This window comes from Bactrocera latifrons, unplaced genomic scaffold (genome assembly GCF_001853355.1).
Source record: "Bactrocera latifrons isolate USDA-ARS-PBARC rearing strain unplaced genomic scaffold, ASM185335v1 scaffold_151, whole genome shotgun sequence".
In the NCBI taxonomy this organism is placed as follows: Eukaryota; Metazoa; Arthropoda; class Insecta; order Diptera; family Tephritidae; genus Bactrocera; species Bactrocera latifrons.
In genome coordinates this window covers 24,451-50,651 of record NW_017534975.1, presented here as the reverse complement: position 1 = coordinate 50,651, position 26,201 = coordinate 24,451, and the positions used below count along the sequence as shown (strand labels likewise).

General features: G+C 37.3%; 1 protein-coding gene across 1 annotated transcript in view; it reads right to left on the bottom strand.

Annotated features, from left to right (window-relative positions):
* LOC108965955 (Down syndrome cell adhesion molecule-like protein Dscam2) overlaps positions 1–26,201 on the bottom strand; it is a gene marked incomplete at its 5' end in the record, with an annotated part of 86,620 nt that overhangs the window by 40,561 nt on the left and 19,858 nt on the right. Inside the window, 9 exon segments of the mRNA XM_018928641.1 lie at positions 4,672–4,830; positions 7,447–7,557; positions 7,779–7,938; positions 14,654–14,790; positions 15,196–15,400; positions 15,550–15,799; positions 19,992–20,109; positions 23,162–23,311; positions 25,099–25,260. Coding sequence (XP_018784186.1) covers positions 4,672–4,830; positions 7,447–7,557; positions 7,779–7,938; positions 14,654–14,790; positions 15,196–15,400; positions 15,550–15,799; positions 19,992–20,109; positions 23,162–23,311; positions 25,099–25,260 — 1,452 coding nt within the window.

Sequence of the window (26,201 nt, the reverse complement as noted above, 5' to 3'; positions counted from 1 at the left end):
TTTGAGCGCCGCACCATGACGTCGCGTCGCGAATGCGCAATGCTGATGCAGATGCAAATGCAGGTTCAGATGCAGAAATTCAGAAATGCAAAATGGTGCAAAATGCAAATCGTGATGTGCACACAACACAAATGGTGGAGACCAAAAAATCAAGAAGAAGAGGAAGAACAGAAAAAGGAAAAAAAATAATACTCGAATTTTAAAGAAATTATAACAAAAAAGAGTGCACTGGAGTTTAGTACATAGTGAAATAGGTTGAAAATACCCAAAAAAATATGTGCGTAATAAATCGGTGCATTGCAACGGACGTGATTTTAATAGTTATTTAAGAGAGCGGACGCATATGCTTTGCTGAAATTCAAACAATAAATATTTAGATAAAAAGTGGATGCAGTAGAAGTGAGAGCTTAAAATGCGCTGGGTATGTATGGTGAACGTCTGCGGTGCTTCTTGGTGAATTATAAGGTGCTCAATGTTGTGCAAAATTCGTGGTGCGTGTGCTGCATGCTGATCATTCGCATAAACTTTCATTGCAAGCAAGCAGGCATGTTGATCAAGTGCCAAGTGCACTGTCGAAGGAGAAAAGGAAAGGGCGGTTGAGGTGGAGGACGGGTTGTGGAAAATGTTATAACTGCGCTTTCGAGTATTTTATTTGCATTTATGTTATTAATGTAGTGTAAGTATGTATGTGTACCTGTATGTTTGCACTTGAAACAATTGCTTAACGTAATCACTTGGATGAAATTGCAATGAATTTTAAGCCGGAAGATTTTACGGTGAAATTTTGGTTTTTTGTTTTTTACATCGAAGCAAACTACTTTTATTAGAGATTTAGTTCTAAATAAAAAACTAATTGCTCTGTTTTCATAGTAGCTAATAGTAAGCTAAAAATACGGAATTTTTCGGCCCTAACAACATGAAGACACCATTCCCGTTTCTTCAAATATTTTATTGGCCCTAAAAACCCGGATTGGTATTGTTAGTATACAATATAAACTTTTTTCAAGTTATCCTTAAGATCATCGCTCATCTGTTTGTATGGCGTACTAAAGACCACGTTAACCATTCTTTGCCGTTTGCACGTAGCACCCGTCGACATTGCCGTAAGAAGTTTGGCTGAAAAACTTGCTATTAGCCTCTGAGAGTATCTAAATGAAACTGTCTTCGAAAATTTCGAAATCGCACACTTTTGTTTCGTAACAGTTCTTTTCTCCTTCTTCTGGCATCAAACCTGCGAGGAAGATGTGGTTAGGAAGAAGCCAATAGAGTAGAGGGTCGGTATGGCTCTAACGAACACTTTGCAATCTCAACAAATCCAACTCATTACGCTCCCCTCACCACTGGTTTAACACAGTCGAAACAGAAAGTTGCCTCCTTGCTCTCTATTTGCAACTTAAACATGGATTAAATAACCGCTACGGCAAAAACTACAGGAACTGTATTAACGTTTCTGATCTGTTGTGCTGATTTAAGAATAATTACGTAATCTGCTGATATCAGGTAGTTGCACGGTTAGAATTGCGTACTAGAAATGTGTGTACTAGTGTTTTTAGGAATGGAAACCCCGAATTTCATTTACCAAATTATGAACTATAAAAACACTGACGAAGGAATACATAGATACAATTGAAATCGTTATGAGTTGGCTTATGATTGGAGCCGAAAATATAGTGATAGTATGACGTCTAAAACTAGGAAACAACAGACTACAATCAACACTTTTTCGTGTAACACTTTTGCAAAATTAGAACAAACAAAACGTTGAACTGATGTCTTCAAACATGAGCTTCTTACTTCCTACAGCTGAGTTCAAAAGGCTTTGTGAAGTTTCAGTTACATTATAGAACTTTTCTTCACAAAGACTGCTTTTAGAAATCCATCTGCGATCTCAACTCAGGGATTAACAATGAACCCTTTTCTATCATGAGCTAATAAGTATTACCGGACCTAAAACTGATCTAATTTCTGTTACTGGCGAAGTGATAATATCCTCTTAGTGATCTTAAGATAAACAAATTTAGAGAAGAAGCTTATCCAGCAACCCTAGTTAAAAACTAAGTTACAAGTAAGTGTTAGCGATCAAAGGACCAAAAACAAAGAAACTTGAATTGAATGAAACGATCGTTTGGAAGGGTAGTTTTTTGGTTTTTGCCTATTTAGGTTTTCGGAATCATACTATAAAGCTGTGGGTGCAGCTGTCGTTAGGTATAATAACTTCGACCGGAGTTGGATATGACTTCAAAGCTGCAATATCGAAGTGCAAATGTGTATGTGCGTATGTACATACATATAAGAAGCACTTGTAAGCATTTACGCAATCGTTACCGGCTGACTATAGGAGTTTTATGGCGTTTTGATGTGCGGTAAAATTGCGGTGTTTTTATAGCTTCATATTGACGTGAACTTTTGAACTTAATTTATTTGCTCACAACGTTTTTGTTTGTTGTATATTTTGTTTATGAATATCATAGTTACGTGAATGTGTGTGAATATGCGTAAAAAGTCTTAATTAACGTTTTTCATTGCATTTTTACATGTCATCAAAGCCTCTCCAGAGCGATATGTCAAAACGAATGCAATGTTATTCGAAAATATTGTGTTGTCTGTATGTGTGCGTGGATATCTTTGTGTGGGCACAATAAATGAAAAAATTTCGTATGCAGGCCAATAAAGGGAAAATTTTAGTAACAACAACAACAAAATGCGCACCAAATGCAAACACACAGACTTAGGACAAAGAGATAACCGTAAAAAATACAGGTATAGCATAAAAAATAGCAGCAGTGAAAATTATGAACAAAGTTGGAAAAGGTATAGAAGAAGAAGTAGAGTAGCAGAGCAAAGTATGGAAAAACGTAGGTGAACAATTAAAATAGCTTTAGTTTGTGAGTGCTGTATGAGTGTGAGTGTAGCGAGTGTGCTGTGTTGTTCTTTCATTTCAACACCGTTAAACTGCATCCTATTTTCGTGTATTCTTTTCATTTCAGTGGGTGAAAGCGGAAATGCCAGCATGTGCATATATATTTGTATAACTCTTTGTGTGTATGTATGTATGTATTTTTAGCAGGCTTGGAAAAAATGCATTTTTATAGGTAATTGAAATAGCGTGAAGTTTAAATGCGAAAATATTTGTTACAAGTTGCGAATTACTCAGTGCAAATTAAAAAAATTCTCTTATTGTGAGTAGCGTGCAAATTCATTTTTATATTAATATTTGTATTCCACCTTTTTAAATTTCTGTATTATTATTTTATTTTTTTAATATTCATATTTTTGGCATGTGCAATTACTATCGGCTTTTATTGTGTATCGTTTGCTGAAAATTCCTCAAATTAATTATTATTAAAATGTGCATATGATAAATCGGTGCTAAAATGTGTTCTAAAAAATAGTCAATATATTTCTAGATATTTTTATATTATTTATTTACTTTTAAATAGCACTTGACGTAATAGAGATGTTGTTTCTAAAAGCATTTAGAACCGCATTGTGTGATTTCAGTTGAGAGAGAGTGTGGCCAAAGTTATATAAGTGACATTTAAGAATAATAAATTTTATAAGAAAAATAATAATTTCTCAATTTTGTTTAGATAACTTACATATTGGTTGATGCATGCATTATAAAGTCAACCTGTTCTCCGAAAATCTTTATATTAGGTATGTGGGGATTAAAAGAAATATTGACACGATTCAAACTTTTTTGGATACACAGAGATACTGTTATCAGGAAAGGATTCTCTACAAATTTCATTTACATACCTCATACATTTACCGATATTTTCTATAAAATGTCAACTGATTACACTAATTTCCATAGTAATATAGGAAAAAGATGTAAGTAGAAGGTCACGCACCGAATTTTATTTAAATCGAATAAGCGAATTTCGGAATATGTGTTTTCACCTAAAATAGGACGTTGTCACGCCTATATGATCTAAACACTAACTCCATTAAAGCCCTAAACATTTTATTGATACAATAAGCTACAAATAAATGAATAAAAATAATTTGTAGTTAAATCCAATTAAAAACTTCTAAGTTCTTAAACTCTGGCCACCGCTCTCTGGGGGCCTATTCTGTAACTCGATTCGAAACAAAATTTACTCGAATTCGGTTTTTAATATTCTGTAACTCGATTTTCGGATTTGCAAGCCAATTTTCGAATAAAATATTCGTTAGCTTTTGAGTTGTAGAAAGCAAAAACGAAAATTGTTCGTATTTATTCTGGCACAGGGTGGTACAACTTTCGAAAAATTATAAAGTAGATCCGATTTTCGAATAGAATACATTTACGAATCGAGATACTGAATAAGGCCCCTGAAGATATGCTCGAATTTAGCTATGTTAAACATAAGCTATTTCGCAATAACTTTTCCGAATACGTAAAACCAGCAACAATTAAATGCGAGTAGTGTTTACCACTTGCGGGTTTTATTGATTTTTTCCGCAGCTTTTTTCGTATTTTTTCAAATACAAGTTTCAAAATTTACCAAAACTCATATGGAGCTAGGCGCAAACATTTCATCATTTTGCACTTTTCCATTAACTACTCCAGACAAATTAAAATTAGTCTGGTGATATTCCCGAATTTGTAGCCACCCAACGTGGGCAGCAAATTGAAACACCACTGCTATCAACGAAAATTTTGCCGCAACTTCAACTTTAACTCACCCAAAACTTTCACCTCCACCGTCCGTTGCGCCGTGTAGTTGTGCTTGTTGCGGGCGATGCAAGTGTAGGTTCCCTGATCGGCGGTGCGCTGCACATTCTCGATGAGTAGGGTGCCGTTCTGAACACGCTGTCATATATTCGTTGGCAATCTGACGCCATCTGCAATGGAATACGTGCACGTACATGTATGAGTGAGTAGCGTAATGAAAACAAAATAATTGCGAGAATTTTTTTTTTTTGATTTTAAAGAAGCATTAGGGTATGTTGTTATATAAAACAAGTAAGGAATGGCTAAGTTCGGGTGTCACCGAACATTTTATACTCTCGCATGATTAAGTGATAATCGAGATTTCAGGCGTGGTTGTGAACCGATTTCACCCATATTTGGTACATGTCATCAGGGTGTTAAGAAAATATTAAAATATTATTATATTAGATATATATACATATATTCACTGAAATCGGTCGAGTACTTCCTGAGATATGGTTTTTGGTCCATAAGTGGGCGACGCCACACACATTTTCAATTTTTAAAAAAAGCCTGGATGCAGCTTTCTTCTGACATTTCTTCCGTAAAATTTAGTGTTTCTGACGTTTTTTGTTAGTCGGTTAACACACTTTTAGTGATTTTCAACATAACCTTTGTTTGGGAGATGGACGTGGTTATATCCAATTTCTTCCATTTTTGAACTGTATATGGAAATACCTAAAGCCGACTCTATAAAGTTTGGTTGACATAGCTGTAGTAATTTTCGAGATATGTACAAAAAAGTTAGTAGGGGGCGGGGCCACTCCCACTTTTCCAAAAAAAATACGTAAAAATATGCCTCTCTCTAATGCGATCCTTTGTGCCAAATTTAATTTTAATTTCTTTATTTATGGCTTAGTTATGACACTTTATAGGTTTTCGGTTTCCGCCATTTTATGGGCGTGGCAGTGGGCCGATTTTGCCCATATTCGAACTTAACCTTCTTATGGAGCCAAGAAATACRTGTACCAAGTTTCATCATGATATCTCAATTTTTACTCAAGTTACAGCTTGCACGGACGGACGGACAGACGGACAGACGGACAGACGGACAGACGGACGGACGGACAGACAGACATCCGGATTTCAACTCTACTCGTCACCCTGATCACTTTGGTATATATAACCCTATATCTGACTCTTTTAGCTTTAGGACTTACAAACAACCGTTATGTAAACAAAACTATAATACTCTCTTTAGCAACTTTGTTGCGAGAGTATACAAATTTCCTAAAATTATTTAGTGACATAAATCACTAAGATTGACATACACAAGTCTAGTGTAACTAGTTTTATAAGATATCAATTGGTTGCTGTGGAGTGGAAGACCTCAAAAGTCTCTAGTTCGAAAATATCTGATAGTTTCCGAAGGAAATCTCTCAGATAAATTCACTAAATCCCTCCTTAAAGTTTTCAAGGGTGTGTTTTAGACATGTGGAAGGTACAAAGCGCATATAATTTAATATTGTAGTGAAGTATTTATCCTTAGCATAAAGATATTATTGGTTGTGATGCCAAATTTCGAGCACTTTTTGCAGCAATTAGGGCGATATGTCAACAATAACTAATGACCTCAGTCATGGCTTTATAAATTTCCTCGTTGACTGTAACATTATGACCGAATTCGTTTTTGAAGATATATGGAGCAGCGACGGATGGCATAACACCAGCGCAACTGCGGCGAGCTATCAAGATTTCAAAAAAATGGCAGTTATCCTCATACGGAACTGTTTTAAAGCTTATCTTCACATTTTAAACCGCAAAGAACGATCTGTGGGGAATAGGGCAATGCGCGCGGAATGTGAGTATAGGCGAAATTTTTATGGTTATCGATATCGTGTGTCGCGCAGGATCTTCGAAGCAAAAGTGTCAGTAGCATAAGATTAATTGCTCCATAGGTTAGCTCCTTTAGACTTTTTAGTATCCGCATACATTAAAGGATATTAAAGTTTTTCTAGTTAACTATGTGCTCAAAAATAGTGAAGATATGTCTAAAACCCTTATCTGTGGTGTCGCGTAACTACGTGATTAGACTGGTTTGGATGAAACTGAGACATCGGTTGCATCAGCTGCTTCGAACAAATTGAGATATAATAAACTCTGCACTTCCTCCATAAATATTCCGCCTTTAGCAGATCAATGCTAAAACATATCGGATTTTTCATATTTACATATATACTAAATATAACCAAAGAACCTTAGCAGATATGAGGCAAGTAAAGGGATTTTGCCGATAGCTGCTATGCAACTAAATGACTTTTTTATTTAGAGCGTTAACAAGCAGTGTGTCTCTTACCATCTTGAGGTAACAGCCTGCATAGCTTAACCTATAAGAACCAGTGGACAGTACTGTGATAGCAAATATCTGCGGCAATAGAACAACCAAGCTCTGGTTAAGCTTGAGTTTATTAGCAAATTGAAATACTACAACTGCTGATTTTCGATGTATATTTGTATTGTATTTAAGGATCACCCCAATGTGAACAGATGCATTCCAACTAAACATGCAAAGCCCCAAAAGCATCACTTACCACATGCTGCATGCCACATTCGTATTCTATACAATATGCAATAAACTCTTTGAGCGGAAATGCTCGCAGAAGGAGAATTTCGTTCGCAAGGTATTCTTCACGTTGAAACCGACGAAACAAATGCTGAGCTGTCAGCAAAGCTCATGTGAATGTTATGTGCATATTTATATGTGCGCTTGCAAATTAATAAATATGAACTCGTACATGCACGCTTACCTTTCTCTATGATGATGCTGTCGATTGGATATCCTGCCACAGGGCATTTGAGAAAAAAGGTCTTTCCCGCTACCGCAGATAGTTTCGGCATCATGCGCACATATGGCATACCTGCGAGTGAGAAAAATAATATATATTTGAATAATCTTGTAGGAGTGTAAGAAAGCTAAGCAAACAAATGAAATATATGAATATCAGCTAAAGGCGTGACGTTTATTTACACAAAATTTTCAAGTATTTTAGAGCATCCTGTCAATCAGTCTGGGAGTGTCCTACGTGTTTTATTAGTATTCATATGTACACATATTTGTTTTTATAATAGCTCCACTCACCGTAGATATTTAAGCGTGCCGAATGCGATGCTTCACCTGCCCGCGATATTGCTTTGCACTCGTATTCGCCGCCATCTTCTGACTTTACTGCAGATATGTTGACATGGCTTATAACATCACCAAACATTGTGACATATTGTCCAATCATGAGACGGTCATTCTGTGGGAAATGCCAAGTATGGAATTATAGGTTTTAAAGCTTGCTACCGTACATAAGAAACAAATGTCGACTCAAAGGTTAATATTAAATTATTATTTCCGAAGTAAGAAAGATAACCAGAACAAGACACAAAATATTATAATTAAATTTTTTCAATATTGTATATTACTAGCTGATCCTGCAGGCGTTGTCTGGCGTGAAATTATGCGTTTTGCAATGGAAAAAAGTTGAATGTACTATATTTTGTGTTTAAATCATTTATTTGCGATTTCTCTAGATTCTTTTCAATGTAGCGCAGCTTGATAAACAAAATTTTTTGGTCTCTGTTCTGGTGCTTAAATGTATAGAGAAGATTGGTTTCGGAATTATGCACACGCCACGTATAGCAGGCCGTGTGAAAAAGATGGCATTTCCAGACTTATGCCACACACTTCTATCCACCTTGTATTCGATAGCTGCATCACAATCTGCCCGGTTCCATTACACACTTGCGACGCATAAAGATTGCGAAACATAGTAATGGCAGATCCAACTTTGAGACGCAAATGATGCATACCAAGGCTCTCCAAAGAATTTAGAAACTCTACTGGACAATTCACTGCTTCGTCTTCATTGTCAAGACGATAGACACAGATTTGAAGGCTGATATGTTGAAAAGATCATCGCGCAAAGTGTGCGAACGTTTGATCGCGTTTGATTCCAGTGGTTGTCATGTTCCAGAAATTGTAATTGCTGGCACCACCTATACGTTGTTTCAAGATAAAGTCCATCAAACATCAGCTGTTTGTTTTAAAAGTCATGTTCATCGCTTGCTGATTGACAGCAATCCATAAATCCACACTTATGCCAACGCATCCTGGAAGTACTCGTTAATGTGACTTGGGCTGCCATACGTTGATGACAAAAAGAACGCCGACCAATATTAGCGCGACCTCTTCGTAGTTTCGTAACAAATTTTAATCTGTTATTGATCACTTTGTGTGAAACATAAACACATAAATAGCCGGAATAATATCAAAATATTGAAAAACAAAACAAAACAAATTTGTGAGGAAAATGTTAATTTTAGGAATTGTCCAATTTTTCGACTTTTAGAGGATAGTAGACGATTCTCAGATCTACTGAGTACATATAAAATATGGTAAAAATCGGTAAAGCACTTTCGGCGGACTACGGTAACTAACATTGTGACATGGAAATTTTATATATTAGATAATCTTGAAAATATTTACATACTGTATGTTATTTTTGTTCTGTATTTTTTGTTATTTCATCAAGGCAAGACAACACCTGACAACGTTTACAAATCATTGAACTTTTAACGAAAATTTACGTTCTGTAAAGAATTACTGAGCGTACTTTTCGCAACACCATCACCCATCTTGAGACCCAGAACTCATTATTGGACCACGTCCAGCACCGTGTGAAGAAAATATAGCAGCCAAAGCTGACAGTGTACACGAAGACCGTTGAGTAAACAAAAAATCCTATTTCCAGCCAGGCGCTGTAGATTTTCGAGCTACAATTAAATAGAAACAAGTAAGGAAGGGCTAAGTTCGGGTGTCACCGAACATTTTATACTCTCGCATGATAAAGTGATAATCGAGATTTCATTATCCGTCATTTACATATTTTTTTATTTTGCTGTAAATTAATTAGATTATTTTAATTGCATTGAAAAGTTATAGTCCGATCACGACAATTTTTCCACAAGGGATACCTCAGCTCAAATACCGTATTTGTGTAAAGTTTTATTCCGCTATCATCATTGGTTCCTAATGTATATATTATACAGCGAAGGCATCAGATGGAATTCAAAATAGCGTTACATAGGAAGAAGGCGTGGTTATGAACCGATTTCACCCATATTTCGTACATGTCATCAGGGTGTTAAGAAAATATTATACACCGAATTTTATTGAAATCGGTGGAGTAGTTCCTGAGATAAGGTTTTTGGTCCATAAGTGGGCGTCGCCACACCCATTTTCAATTTTTAAAAAAGGCCTGGGTGCAGATTCCTTCTGACATTTATTCTGTAAAATTTAGTGTTTCTGACGTTTTTCGTTAGTCGGTTAACACACTTTTAGTGATTTTCAACATAACCTTTGTATGGGAGGTGGGCGTGGTTATTGTCCGACTTCTTCCATTTTTGAACTGTATATGACAATGCCTGAAGGAAACGACTCTATAGAGTTTGGTTGATATAGCTGTAGCAGTTTCCGAGATATGTACAAAAAACTTAGTAGGGGCCGGGGCCACGCCCACTTTTCCAAAAAATTACGGCCAAATATGCCCCTCCCTAGTGCGATCCTTTTTGCCAAATTTCACTTTAATATCTTTATTTATGGCTTAGTTATGACACTTTATAGGTTTTCGGTTTCCGCCATTTAGTGGGCGTGGCAGTGGGCCGATTTTGTCCATCTTCGAACTTAAACTTCTTATGGAGCCAAGAAATACGAGTACCAAGTTTCATCATGATATCTCAATTTTTACTCAAGTTACAGCTGGCACGGACGGACGGACATACGGACAGACGGACGGACGCACAGACAGACATCCGGATTTCAACTCTACTCGTCACCCTGATCATTTTGGTATATATAACTCTATATCCGACTCTTTTAGTTTTAGGACTAACAAACAACCGTTATGTGAACAAAACTATAATACCCTCTTTAGCAACATTGTTGCGAGAGTATAAAAATAGCGACCCCTTAGTGTTAAGCTACAGCGCCTGGCTTGGGGAGTTTGTTTACGATACATTCTCTTGCCTACATTATATGTTACCATATATGTATATGTGATTTTGTATAACAAGCTGGTCTTTAACTGTCGGAATCTTACGACGTTTAGTTATTAGAAGACTGTGCAGGGAAGTATTCATTTTGGAATTTTTTTTTTCAGTTTTTACATCAACACATACTCACACCTGCCTCGACAATAAATTCGACAGAAGTTTAATATTAAGCGAGGCTACATCTTCCAGACAATTTTTTTTAAGAACTTACATTCTCATATATTTAATTTATTTCTTATTCTCAAAGTAGTAGCGAATTGAAATTTTTCAAAGCCATAGTCAGAGTTTAAAGTTTTATGTGTAGTGTTGATGGCATATATCGGAACGCATATGTGCAATATGGCTAAAACTACAATGGAACCAGCAACTGCAACCACAACAACAGAATTGATTGAACTTTCCAGTTGCAGTTTTCAAGCTGTCAACCACTTTTGTTGTCGCAACTAGGGCATTAACGCAAAGCACCAACGCAAAATAGCAGCGCAACTAACGCAGCCGGCAAGAGAAGACCAAATGGGCAAACATATGGCTTAGTACTCCAGTGTCTAGAAGGTTTGCGGCGTACATTTTAAGATGGATGCATTGGAGACTTCAAGTGCGCAGGATTCTGACGATGACTTTAATTTGCGTATCCTCTCGTGCATAACATCAGAACTCGATTTATGCGAAGTACGCTTTCGTCGCTTGGCCTAGCGGCCACCAGCAACTATAGCATCAACGAAACTGTCAGCAACACTAATCTATAGCATTAACAAGTAAGGAAGTGTTAGGTTGGGGCGTTAGAGAACATTTTATGCTCTGGCAACTTGCAAGAATCAAAGCAAAGGACGGATGTTACCCCTATGTTTATTATATGGAGGCCGAGCTGATGTATCTCCCAATTTTCCGCATTATAGACTGAAAAATACACTGTTATGAGTAAACCACGTTCTGTAATTTTCGTTGAGATAACTCAAATATTCATCCATATATACAGTATAGATCCGCCCGAAAGCTCGAAAATCTCTATATTAGCTATATGGGGGTTCAGGGAAGTATTGACCGTCTTCAACCCATTTGCGACACAAATTTCTTAATTTCAATTGTATATATTCCATACCGATAGTTCATGTTAAACTCAACTACAGATACAGGGGTTCAAATATTTGGTATCTAGGGGTTTGAATGGTGTTTATACCGTTATATTAATTTCTTCAAGATTTGTTTACTGGAAGAAAATAATTCGGTATGTAACACAAGAATTTTAAATATTGAAGTTCGTTGAAATCGGTTTTACGGACCTCCAGATATGTGATTTTGCTTAATAATGGACGGTGCCATGCGCATCGACCTATTTTTACGCCTAATCGTATAATGTCGTACGAATTCGGCCGCAAAACTGAATGGCTTTGGCGTGTTTAGTTTAGAGGTTATTATCCGGTTTCATCCTTTTTCACACTGTTTGGCTATTGTAGCTCGTTCTACAGCAATCTTCTGTGTGAAATTAAAGTTCTGTTTCTTGGTTTAGTGCTTAGTTAGCCATTTTATAAATTTTCTTTTCTTAGCATTTTGTGGGCGTAGCGTTAGTCCGATTACGCCCGTCTACAAAGTCCGCCATTCCTTTTTTTTCTTGCTAAATTTCCACTATGAGTAAAAAATAGTAAAACTTGTTTACAGTCTTCAAATTGCTAATTTATTCTTCAAAATCTATGTCGTTCTTCTAGATACCAAAACACTTATAGCAACGTTCTTCTTCTAATCGTCGAAAGAGTTGTTAGAGTAAATTTCCAGAATTTCCGTCAATACGCGTACCGATTCTCGTTTATTGTCTTCAACAAATATGGTGGTTGCGGCACGATATGGATTAAAAATTGGGCGAAAATCTCACGAAGAATCAACGCAAACGCGCAACCGACACATAAAACTCAGATAAGGTTCCTTGTTGATAGTTTGGCCGATCGGAAGGAATTCGGAGTGCACCACACCTCGATAATCGAAGAAAGCTGTCAATATAACCCTGATCTTTCGGTCGATTGATTGTTTATTTCCGAATTGTAAGCATAGATTCAAAACTCAACGCCAGTAATATATGTCTCATGACATCCTTAGTGATTTTGGAATCAATTGTACTTTTATTTTTTTAGGGTCGGCACCAAAAATTTTATTCTGCACACCAAATTTAATGGAACTGACCAAAATTAACTGAAACTTTCTTTGTTGAATAACTTCACTCATCGTAAAAATCGCCGAATGCACTTTATGTCCTTAAGGACGACAGACGACAAGCGCATAACAACCAATAAGGATTATTGTGATGTGGTATTTAAACACAGATGTCACTGACAGTCATACCAACATAGGAAAAAATATTTCGATAAATGGGTTTTCGTTCGAAATTTAAATTAAAAAGTCATACTATTTTTGGCTTAAAGTTCTACAAGGTGAGGTCCAAAGTAAAAAGGACTTAAAAAAAAAAACACAAAACAAATGGTTTTTTCGCCAAAATCAATGTATTTATATTCCAGCTAAACGTTATTGTGATCCGTTCTGAACAATTTCTTTAGACAATAGGTCATGCCAAATACCCTGCTAAGGGTATAAAAAAATTGAAAAGTGACTAACGAATAAAACCAGAATCGTTACCAGTACCAAATATTTATAACTGGGATAAACAGCTTAGATGGCTCATATCTTTTTGTTCTCTTAGAAGTTCCAATCAAAATACCGTCTTTTGATACTATACAATGAAGTTCGAAATAAAATAATTCATGTATTTCTATGCTGCAATACATCACGACAAGTCTGTGGAACATATCAACAGTGGTTTTTAATGCTTTTAACATAACTCTTGTTCATCACGAGAAGAGAAAGCTCCCTGCACTATAAATTGTATGGGTATGTAAGCGCCAGTGTGTTGGTGCAACACGAGTACATCTTTTTCAATATGTCAAGATAATAAAAAGAAACACACAATACCCAAAAGTTTCCTTCAATAAATAGATTATTTCGATTTAGCCAAAAGTTGGCCACTTTAACAGCCATCAATCCAGGCACGAAAAAGTCATTAATCTTGGCTAATTTTTAAAGAAATAGAGACCGAAGATTCTCTCTAACCATAGAGTGCACCTGACCATCTGAGAATTTACTGCAGTGTACTCACTCCAAATGCGACAACTTTGTTCGTTAACGTACCCATTCAATCAAAAGTCAGCTTCGCCTAAGAAAACTTTTTGGTAAAAATCGGGACCAATGGCCAGTTTGTTTTGGATGTATTCACAGAGCTTGCGACACAGTTGCTGTTCGTTCAACTCATTTTTTGCAGCAGCTGTAAGCCCAATATTCTTTCGTAAAATCGATTGGATGGACAAAGCTTCAATTGTTGCGTATGAACTTATTTGGCTCTTCTTCGATACTCTGTTTCACAGCAAGAAAAGCGTCTTCGCTGCGTATTATACACTCGACAAAAAACGACTAAAAAACACCAATTACGTAAATAACTACCTATGTATGTATGTATGCATATAGTATATGCAATTTCCACAAATGGAAGAATTGAATTTCAAATTTGAAGACTTTAGCAGCGCCAACAAAATGTGCAAAATGTGGAGCAACCTAATTGTCAGGGGAGCAATCGAGTTGGTAATGTTTCTCTCTATTTTTCTGTTTTAATCCTATTAATGAACTGTTGTTGCGCAATGCCATTGAGAACAGGTTACACTTGGAACGCTCTCTACTTTCAAGTTGTGAGAATGTACAACGGTATATTTAATTGTGATCTTAAAAGCAATTAGGGCACCGCTAAAGTCATATATATAGTACAGCCAACTATACTGAAACGGAAGTTGAGTCAACATTTGCCATTTATGCTACTTATATATGAACTTATTAGTTATACATAATAATATAGGTTAAATATATGAGTAGGATTGCCATACTCACATTTGGTAGCGGAAATCCATCCAAGTGCCAGACAATTTTCGGTGTTGGATTGCCACTGGCGCTGCACTTCAGCGAAACTGACGGTCCTGGTTGTATAGTCTGTTCGATGAATTTGTAGATTAGTTGCGGTGCCACCTCTGCAAGAAAATTATGTTTTCAGTTAAGTAAGTATAATCTGAAATATTATTAACAAAACTCGCTACACCTATCAGAACCTGAAACATGTGTTAGATCCAAGTTCCTAAAGTTAAGAAGACAGATTTGCCCAGAATTTAAGCTTAATAGTTATTATGAAAGTCCGTTATAGCAGTTCGTCATTGAGAGACAATTACGAATGAATAAACTAAGTGGGGCACTAAGAATGCCAAAATGTAGAAAAGAAAATGCCATGCCGGTGCTACTGTTCTACAACATTTTCCAATTTATCTTTCAATTCTCTTTTTGACCCAGCCCTTTGAATACCATGCTCACACTTTCAAAGAAAGCTTGATTTCAATTATGAAATAAAATCAAGTAATTGCCATAATTAGCATTCCACTCACCTCCTAGTCGCAATTCCGCTGTGGCTTGGGCCGACTCCAAATCATTTTTCACAATACACTGATACATCCCCTTGTCTTCCTTTGTAATGGACGTAATGCGTATGTGCTCTGTGGAGAGTAGACGGACGCGTGCGCCGGAACGCAGTGGTTGACCATCCTTCAGCCAAAGAACACTCTGTTTTGGGAAGCCCGAAATGCTGCAAATCTAATGAAAAGAACATAAACACTCTTAGAGCTATATAAAAGCGCCAATCATTAGGCTAATTGTGCGAAATTTAAGTGAGTTTTTTGTGTGTTTCAAATAAATTTCGCGAATATTCAATTAAATTTTCGCCTGGTGGCTATGAAACTCACCAAGTTTGCGGTTTTTCCCAGATTCACTGTTTGCACGGTGGGTTGGATGCTGGCAGTGAGCGGTGATGTAACGGCAATTTGTACTTCCAAAGTTTCGCTGCCTTCCGAGTTGGTGGCAGTGCAGAAGAAGGCTCCGCTGTCGGACCGATCGACTGCGGTTATAATTAGCGTGCCTTCCTTAATTTTTGCACGACCTGTCGCCAGCAAATGCTGTATGGACTCCTCGTTGTTTGGTCGTTTCGTATGCCAGCTATAAGTAATTTGTAATAGTTGAAATATGTGGAATTTTATTTTTCATATTCAGAAAATGTATAGGCTATAGAAACTTTAGTTATCTTCCCGAAATAACCACAATTCAGAAGAATTAATGCGGGATGCGGATTATCGTTGTGCCTATAATTTCGGCCTATTTTGCGCAAACGACGCAGAACCCTCAAATAGTATTCCTCATGGACAGTTTGACCGGTCAGAAGGAATTCGAAGTGCACCATACCTCGATAAGCGCAGAAAACTGACGACATAACTTTGAGTTTTGACCTGATTTGGGATATTTTTTCGGCTTCGATATTCGGCCGACTGGTCGTGTATATCCGGCTGCTAATCATTGATCCAAATCTAATCGGCAGTAATAATAGCATTGTTTCAGCGACGTTAACGCGACGCTGTTTTTCGAAAACAATTTCGTTATTTCACTTTCCTAAGTCCCAAATTATCTCTCACAGTGTATTCACTGCTGCTTCCGATATTCCAACAATGCCAGTAAGATGTCTGATATGATAATCGTCAGTATGAGTTAACATAGAACGAATAGGAATATTTTTTTGATAATGTTGCGCCTAACTACTAAAAATTGATAAAATTGGGCCGTACTTCCCATAACTCGAATAGGCCTAATGTAAACATTTTTGAACTGTTCTAATAACAGTGAATTCTTGTGCCTAAATTGGATCAAAGTAGATGTATGCGACGCCTAACTCTCATACATCTAATGTAAGAATTTTGGAATCCGTTCGACTTTTAAAACGCAGAGACTTATATATTATATTAAGTTGTCAAATATCTCTCTTCCAATTGAATTTCGCGGCTATGTATAAGGCGCTACAGAGCTCGTATGCTTAAGCCAAAGAACACATTTCCTACAAAACTACGCTATGCATGATTACTTTGGATCTAGCTGAGGAATGGTTTCGACGTTTCAGAGCTGGTGAAAACGACACCATGGATAAGACAGTCGGAGGAAGACCTGTGGACTACGAATTCCAATCAAACCCAGTACTGGTATGTCCCAGAAGATGAGTGTTAGTCACCAAACCATATTAAACAATCTACATAAGGCTGGAAATACAAAAAAACATGTTGTTTGGGTGCCTCATGATTTAATGCAAAAAAACCTTCGGGACCGAATCAATGCCTGCGATATGCTGCTTGAATGGCACGAACTCGACCTATTTTTGCTGCGGATGGTAACTGGATGGTAAACGGTCGTGGTCGAAGGCCGGTAAATCGTACCAAACAGTGGCCAAGTCGGGATTGACGGACAGGAAGGTTTGGCTGTGTGTTTGGTGGGATTGGAAAAGAATCATCCACTATGAGCTGCCCCCATATAGCCAGACACTTAATTCTACTATCTACCTGAGAAACAGATTATCCAACGAAACGGTCCCGATCACTGGAACACTTTTTATAAAGCATTGAATAAAGAGCAAAAAAGCGGAAGGGAGATACTTGCCAACCCAATATTTATTGGCTAATTTGTAGGTTATTTGAATAAAATTCTAAGATATATATTTCTGGTAATGCTTTGTTCTAATGCCAAAATTGGAAAACATTGGGACAATTTTACTTTTAGTGTTCATATACCCAATATATGAATTTCAAATATTTGAGTTGCTTTGTAGCGTTCAGCTTTATGGTGTCGATTGAAAGGATTTCTATCTTGTACTATGTCTGCGCCAACAAAAAAGAGATGGTTGTGCCCATAACTCTCGGAAATAAATGGGTTTGGTTCCGCTTGAGAAAGAAAAACTTAATTTTCCACAGGACGAGATCTGATTTACAAAACATATATATATAAATATCAAATTGGGCGCCTTCCTGTCATGATTATTTCACGTATCTGTGCACATCTGATGTTGCTAATGCCACTGTTTGTGGTGGTCGCTATTATAGACATATAGTATGTTGTTGCCGGCAACCTGCTAGCCGAGGCATATTAAAATACTGCATGTCAATGGACTCGAGCGTATCAACTGTAATATGGGCGTATACGTATGTGGACAAGGCAAAAACTGTCTCAACACATATTTATCACACATAATAAATGTAGCATACAAAAAAGCGCGTACGCCTAACAGCCACAATGCGAAGTTGCGCTCATTCTTCCCAGACCAATAGGCACGCTTGAGTATTTCCACTGTCGCTTGAGTTTCTTTCCGGTTCTATGTCACACAAACTCACTCGCATATGACCGCACAACACTTCACATTTTCTAGACTTTTTTTTTCGCTTTGCTTGGGTCGGTTTTTCTTCTTCTTTTGTTGTTGTTTGTTTATGTCGTTCTGGCTTTTAGGTTTTCTGCTTCTTAATTTTCTGCTTTTTACATTTTCCCTTTGTGATTCGCCTGGCACGGTTGGTTTCCACGGCTCCAGCGTACCACGGGACAGTTGCAGCAGTCATGTGTGTTAAATTATTTCCCTGCTTGTTCCTGACATAGTTGCCCATACCCTTCGCCAGCTCCTGCTGTTGCTGGTCGGTTCGTTTTGTCTTAGCTTGACTTGGTGTGCCGACAAGCTTTTACCCAAATATGCACAATATTCCCTTGCAAACATTTCGTCACATACATACGTACACTGCCGTAAGTGAGCAGAGGTGGCGGCATTTGAGTCCGTAGTGCTTATGATGGCACCCTCATATTTTTTGCTTCCATTTTCATCTTAAACTCTCCACATTCGTTTAAATTTTGTCAATTTTAATTGTCCGCAGTTATTTCATTAATTTAATGTGGCTTTCGTTTCTCAAAAACGAAAGAGAGTAATTTAAATAGAAAAGTCATTGCGGGGAGCTGACGATACCTGTATATCTTCGATCACTTGCACTGTTGTGACTTTTAAATAAAAAGTTTCCCTAATCTCAGAGTTCATTAAAAAACCTTTCGCAAAAAATTTTACATTAAACTTTGTGCTTGTTAAAAATATGGAAAATTTAAAATTTATAAAATGCACGCAGAAGTTTCTTTTGCTTTTTCTTTTGCGCCAGTTTATTACCATTCGGTATTCTCTATCATTTGGTATGTCTTGCGAATTTTCACATATCAGAACATTGAAGACTCAGTTTCTTATTGTTCGCTTAGCTCTCTCTGTTCACCTTCAACTTCATTTTTCACATGAGGTGCTTTACATAGGTTTTTCTTTGTAGTTTCAGAAATGATAATCGATGGTGCTGGATGACGTCTCCATCTCAGATATTGGTTTGGGATGCTAGTTCACTGTCCGAAACCAACCATCAGTTCCGGTTTTAAGCAGGTTGCCACAAAGGTAGCAGTAGATTTATTGCTGAGTACAGCCTCCTTCGGAGAGATGACTATCCGACATTGGAGATTGGCGAAATTAGCCTCGTGTTCGCTTACAGTATGATCAAGAACTCTCATCTCTAGCAACGAGTTACTGTATGATTAGACTGGTTTGGATAACTGGCTATGTTATTATTTCGGGAAGCTGCTTCGTAGAGAAGATACTACACTCTCAATAACTGCAAAAAGGGTGTTCTATTGGTTGCCTGTGGTTGGGCAACTATTAACTGTCGAAAGTATCGTTCAGAGTAAATCATAAGAGAATCTTATTCTTCTTCTTTAGTAGCGTAGACACCGCTTACGCGAGCTAACAACAGCGTGCTAGTCGTCTTTTCTTTTAGCTCCAACTCGAGATAAAAAGTGCAACCAGGTCCTTCTCTCTGTTTTGTTCTATCCAAGCAATTAGACTTAGCCAGCATAGCCGCTGTGTCTTAATTCGTTGAACTATGTCAATATTATCGTATATCTCGTACAGCTCATTGTTCCATCGACTGCTGTACTCGCCGTTGCCAATGAGGGAAGGACCATAAATCTTTCGCAAAACTTTTCTCTCGTCCATTACCAGACCCATACGCTTCGCAGACAGAACCATCTAGCCATAATTGGTGTATGAATGTGTGCTAGTTGATTGAGGACTGATTTATTTAACATAATAAAACTATTTTAGTTGTATCCCAAATTGAAATTTTTTGAAGGGATAGATTGGGGATACCAATAACTAACTTATTTCGGAGGTTTCTAGTATTAATAATGAAACTGATTATTCTTTGGTGAGATCGAACCGTATAAAATAAATCGACAAGGAAGTCTCACTAAATCGAGCGCTGCAGGTAAAATTGAAAGAACCGTTAAATGATTAATATACAATAATTACCGATAGACAGGCTTCGGGTTTGCGTACGCCACGCATGGCACGACAACGGGATCGCCCAAGCGTGCTACCACGCTTGTGGCCTTCTCATTCATAATGGGCGGCACGAGTTCACGCATTTCTGTGGAGTACAAAAAGAGAAAGAAAGGAGGGATAGTGTAAAATTACAAAAATATTACAATGGCATATCTTATAGAAAGCAGTTACCAATAATAACAACAAAAACAAAAACACCTGCAAAAAACTCAACCAAAATGAAACAGAATTTAACATATGAGGTGCGTTCCACACACTAAATATTGGTTGTCAAAAAAGGCTTGCGATATTTTCGCTAGTTGGCGCTGAGAGCGCGTCGTTCCAGTTTTATTCGTCGCATCGGGTCATGCTATACCTTTTTGGAAAGCTCATTTCTTACGATTTCATTTGATTGATTGTCGTTTCTTTTAAGTTGTTCGTGAGTTATAGCGTCGCAAACATGGAGCAAAATAAACAGAAAATACGGCATATTTTACAGTACTACTACGATAAAGGCAAATAAAATTTGTGCTGTTTATGGACCCGATACAGTTTCTTTTTCCACTGCACAACGGTGATTTCAACATTTTCGTTCTGGTGTAGAGGTGGTCGAAGATGCGCCACGCTCCGAAAGACCTGTCATCAAATAAAATTGTATGAACAATTGAAAATTCAATAAAAATACCGCAAGACTTTTTTGACAACCTATTATTTGTTGTTTATTTGCGCTTTTGAGTGCGTTTCAGGGGCCTCAAGTGTATACTTATTGCAAACTTAATGTCTAGGTTGCGTTTGGCTTTTAGCTTCGAAGCTATCGCTAATTAATTTGACGATGTAATTAACACACCGCATCATTAAAAAACTCACACGCGATTGGTGAAGCCTGTGGCCACTTTGGTACAGTGTTGTGCAAATCATTAGCAACGCATTCGCAGCGATTTGCGAAGGAAAATAGTCAGGTTCCATTCCCACACTGAGTAATATTCTTATACACAATGAAAATTTACAATGTGCAAAAACTTCAAGCTTAAAAGATTCGAATCGCACGATCAACGAAAGTTGGTCGACGTCAAAAAATTGGAGCAAGTAACTTAAAAACAAAAATATAGCACCAATTCCTAGTTAACTGAAGGAAAGATGTATACCTTTTTCATTCAATAGGTAGGTAATTAGTAACAGTAGTTTTGTGCATTCTAATTTCCATCTGAAAATTTTTTTTTCGTTCTACTATTTCAGCAGAAGATGATGTAAAGGGAAACTATTGTACTTTTGAAAAATTTGCCCAAAGACGGATCTTCTGATGTTTGTAGTTTTCTCTTTTGAAACATATATGTAAATATACAGGCTTTGTAAGGAAAATAATAGGATTCAGTCGATTTAAAAAAAAATATTGAACCACCGTTACAATTCTTTAAAAACTTTCAAAATAGGCCCTTTTGCCTCCATGCAGCGCTGTCAGCTCGATTTCCAAGCATTGAAGGCGTCTCCGGATTTTGATAGACTTAACAAATGGGTAATTAAAGGATTACGTAGTCGACGGCCTGAGTTTCTCGAAGTTGCAGGTCTCTCAGCACGGTCTTCATAAGTCTGCATCAGCGACCTCTACCGAAACACACCACTTCTTTCTAAAGCATTATCTGCGTAAGCCTGCTTGATCCTGACTGCACAGGTTCTCTGAGATAACCACTTTACCGAATCCAGTCGGTGCGTGCACGCTATCAATACTATTACACTCCCGACAAACCCTGTACATCAACTATAATTTCACTAGCTTAAGCCTTAAAGTCCGAGAAGAGAAGAACTTCAATGGAATAGCTTTGAAAATATTTTCTTCACAGATTTCAATAATTTCTTGAGTAAATACTCACAATTGTATTAGACGAGTTAGAAGGTAAAACTAAATCAGCTGCAGTAATGCTCTAGACTATTGTTGAAATTTTTACTGTAAATTTTTCAGATCAAAAATTTATTTAGAGTTTTAATATTAACAACCGGTTTGACTCTCGACAAAAAAATCGTCACCAATCCAATCAATTAGCATAATGTGCGAATCCATACTATTATGTATAATGACGTTAGCCACCAAAAAAAATCGGGAAAGATCTCTCCGAGACGTTCGACTTCTCAGAAGTTTTAGATAGGGTGATTCTTCCTTAAAATAACGACGGCAAAAGTGAGACGCGCTAGTAATCGTAGCCGCAGTGGCACTGCCTAAAAACTATTATATATGTAAGTATAATGCAAATGAGATACACGGATGATATTATCATCATAACTAGCCCTAAACAACAGAATAGTCAGCACTAGCCAAGAAAAAAGCAAAAGAAATTGGTGTTGTGGAGACCACCGATTTCTTTCTTGAGAACTACGTTGACAACCATTAATTTGAAGTGAATGACTTTGTATATCTCGGAACCAACATAAATTCAACAAACAATCGAAGCCGGAATATTAAGCATAGAAAAACACTCACAATCATGTGCTGCTTTAGAATTGGTAGGCAATTGAAAAGCTGTAAGGATCAATGAACAAAAATTTCGCTTTATAAATATCTTATTATTTCCGTTCAATTATACGGTTCAGAAACGTGAACGAGGCCGAACCGAGATAACAAGCACTTGGAGCACTCGAGAGAACTCTTCTCGGGAGTTCTTGGGACCGTCTACATACAGATCTTAATGTATCCACTTATACGAAGTTACAAAGTTATTAGTAATAAAAATTAATAAGTGACCGAACAGGCGTCGAAGACAAAGACAAACCTGTAAAGCCTTTTGAATTAGAGCAAATGGGAAGAGATTATACACTTCAACTATACTTAGATTTACCAAGATATCTGACAGATCTCTGTTGGTATAGAGGTAAAATAGTACTTGAAACGATGGTAAAATCAAATGATTATTGGAGAGAAATTTCACTAAAGTTTTACATTCAAAGTTTTGTTCACAGAATTTCCGAAATGCTACATATCAGCTTGATTTAATATGACAAAAAATGATCATTCTTTTCTTGAGAAAACACGCAACTAAAATAAACATGCTTGGCTATTGGCTATCAATAAACTAAATGCCGTAAGGTGAGATCAAGCGTCGGTTGCTTTAGCGATGCTAGATTACCACTATTTTTGGTTAACATTGTTGTTGCTGTAGTTAACTTACCAGTCAATTGAATTTTGCCCATATTGCTGCTCACAACGGAGTCCTGCGTCAGCTTGTGATGGGTGCGGCAGCGATAAACTTTGTGCGCATCGGTGCGAGTGATGTTGTACACCAGAAGTTCGCCGGTAGGTAGCATATGATTTTTCCCATCTAAAAATACAGAGTAATGTGAGAAAATGTGTGCGATAAAAATGAACTGGCAAAAAGGTTATGGTTCAGCGGAAATGTGGTGTGCAGTACTGTATTCGTTTATTTTATTTTAGTGCTGCTTTCATTTGCGGATTCGTTGTCTAACTTTTTCCGCTATATACTTAACTACAACTGCATACATTCATCCACGCATGCATTCCTAATAACTCAGACCACGTACATGTGACTCGGTATTTAAATAGCTTTGGTCTGTTGTGGCATATAATAATAATAAAGTTTTCAACAAGGATATGTGCAACGAGCTGGCTCGATGAAGGATGGTCGATGGCCGGGTAAGGGGTAGTGTGGGTGTTCCATACTGAAACACCGAACTATCAAAACTCATAGCACTAGAGATGGAAGACTGAAGTGGAAGAGGAAACCGTCTGTTGACTACTCTTGGCAGGTTGTGCTTTGGTGATAGATTTCGTAGTTGGTTCGGCATTTTCACTAACCCTTTTTGTTTTACTAAATCTACATATGATTTTTATAGACTAATGAAAAGCAAGACGAAATATCTCCTGTCATCAAACAAACAGTCATCGCACTCGAGACAAGGCACCCATGTCACTGTTGACAGTCATAGATAATTTCGTCTACTTAGGAACCAGCATCAACACCAACAACAACGTCAGCCTCGAAATCCAACGCAGGATATCTCTTACCAACAAGTGCTACTTCGGACTGAGTAGGCAATTGAGAAGCAAAGTCCTCTCTCGACAACAAAAACCAAACTCTATAAGTCACTCATAATTCCCGTCCTGATATATGGTGCAGAGGCTTGGACGATGACAACAACTGATAAGTCGATTTTGCGAGTTTTCGAGAGAAAAGTTATGCGAAAGATTTATGGTCCTTAGCGTGTTGGCCGCAGCGAATATCGCATTCGACGGAACGATGAGCTGTAGGAGATAGACGACGACATTGACATAGTTCAGCGTATTAAAAGACAGCGGCTACGCTGGCTAGGTCATGTTGTCCAGATGGATGAAAACACTCCAGCTCTGAGTGAGTCTGAAAGCAGAGGAATAGGAAGACCTCCACTCCATTGGAAGGACCAGGAGGAGAGGACCTGGCTACGCTTGGAATATCCAATTGGCGCCACGTAGAGAAAAGAAGAAACGACTGGCGCACTGTTGTTAACTCGGCTATAATCGCATAAGCGGTGTCTATGCCAGTAAAGAAGAAGAAGAACGAAAAGCAAATAGTTGCGTAGACTAAATTTTGACCGTGTTTTTTTTTTTTTTTGACTCCTGCGTTTTGGAACTTTGAAAGTTGTTGCAATTTTAGAACTCTTGGGACCATAAGCAGAGTATATTGTCACTAACATGTTACCAACTTCATTAGAAAAAATATTAATTACCTTCTGCGATGTAAACTGTCCACTCAAGGCTATCGTAGCACATGAAAAAGTGAATATACTTTTCTTGAATGCCGAAAAAAAGCAAATTCATTAAAATGATGTATCCCCACAGCTACAAGTAATCTTCGAAAGATTCCTTTAATGCGCTGGGGTTGGATAAAGTGACCAATATTTTAATCTATATTATTCTGTAAGACTCGAACGAAGAAATTGAAAATACTTATACTACTTAAAAATATTTTTATTAGAACGGAATTTGAGTATTTCCCAAACAAATTTTATTTATGCGGCTTTTTAAGACATTTAATTTTTTTTAAGTGAGTATGACGCTTTTATCGTGACTCCACTGTACTTGTAATTAGCTAGACATATAATTTCTACTCACCTCCTTCTAGCGATGGATATATATTGAAATTTGGTTCCTGCAGCCATGATGTTACCGTTACATACTCCTTAACAAACGACGGAATATTACATTTAATTAATACATTGCTACCAATAAAACCTCCTGGATTTTGCACTTCCGGTTCATAGCGTTGATTTACAACTGCAAATAAAAGGGAAATAAAAGAAAAACATTGCAAATGCATTAATTACTCAAATTACAACAAAAAGACATAAAACTATCTATTAGCACTTTAATGAAAAAAAGCATACAAGCATACAGTTGTGTGCATGTATTTGCTAACTAATTCGGGACACATAAATTATTTCTAAAAGCTCGTTATGGCGAAAGCGAAAATCAAAATAAATATTTACAAAGTACTGAAAAGTTCAGTAATAATTACAAAATTGTTTTATACAGATGGGTGTGATATACGCTTGACGTGTTGGAATCAGTCTAAAATGAAGAGTAATATTAGAACGTTCCCATGACAATCGGATCTACTGGAACTAACCCAGTTTTTTACTAACTATCGACTGTGGATTCGGCAGCGTTTTTCAAGCTCATTTACATAATACATACTTCCTGCGGTTGGAACAACAACAATTCAAAATTGAAGCTGAATTGGTGAACATCTATCAGGGAAGTAAGGTTAAGAAATTTGTATGCATCTCGGAAATTTATCTTAGGGAACTCATTGGAACATTATACCGTTTTGGTTGCTGTAACTGAATTCAATTCGTCCATGCCTCTGTTAAAGTTATTGAACTTGAGTGACTTTGAAAACTAATGCGAAAAATATAAAGTTTCAGCTCAGTCAAATTTTAAGCAGTAAAATCCGAATAGGAGGATGGAGTCATGGGTAGAAGTTCACGCAAGTGAGGAAAGTTTTCTGATCGCCATTCACGTGGGAGTGGCCAGAAACGATTCTTTTACATATGACTCAAGCAGCTCACGACTTCCGGTCTTTGACCAAGTATCCTCTGGGTAGCCAAGAACATCCGTTCGAAGGTGAGCTAAAGTGAGAAGGCGAAACATTCCCTGCATAGGGTTGTGCGCTGGGTTTGGGACCCGCCACGTAAAAAAACCACCCCAATGAAAAC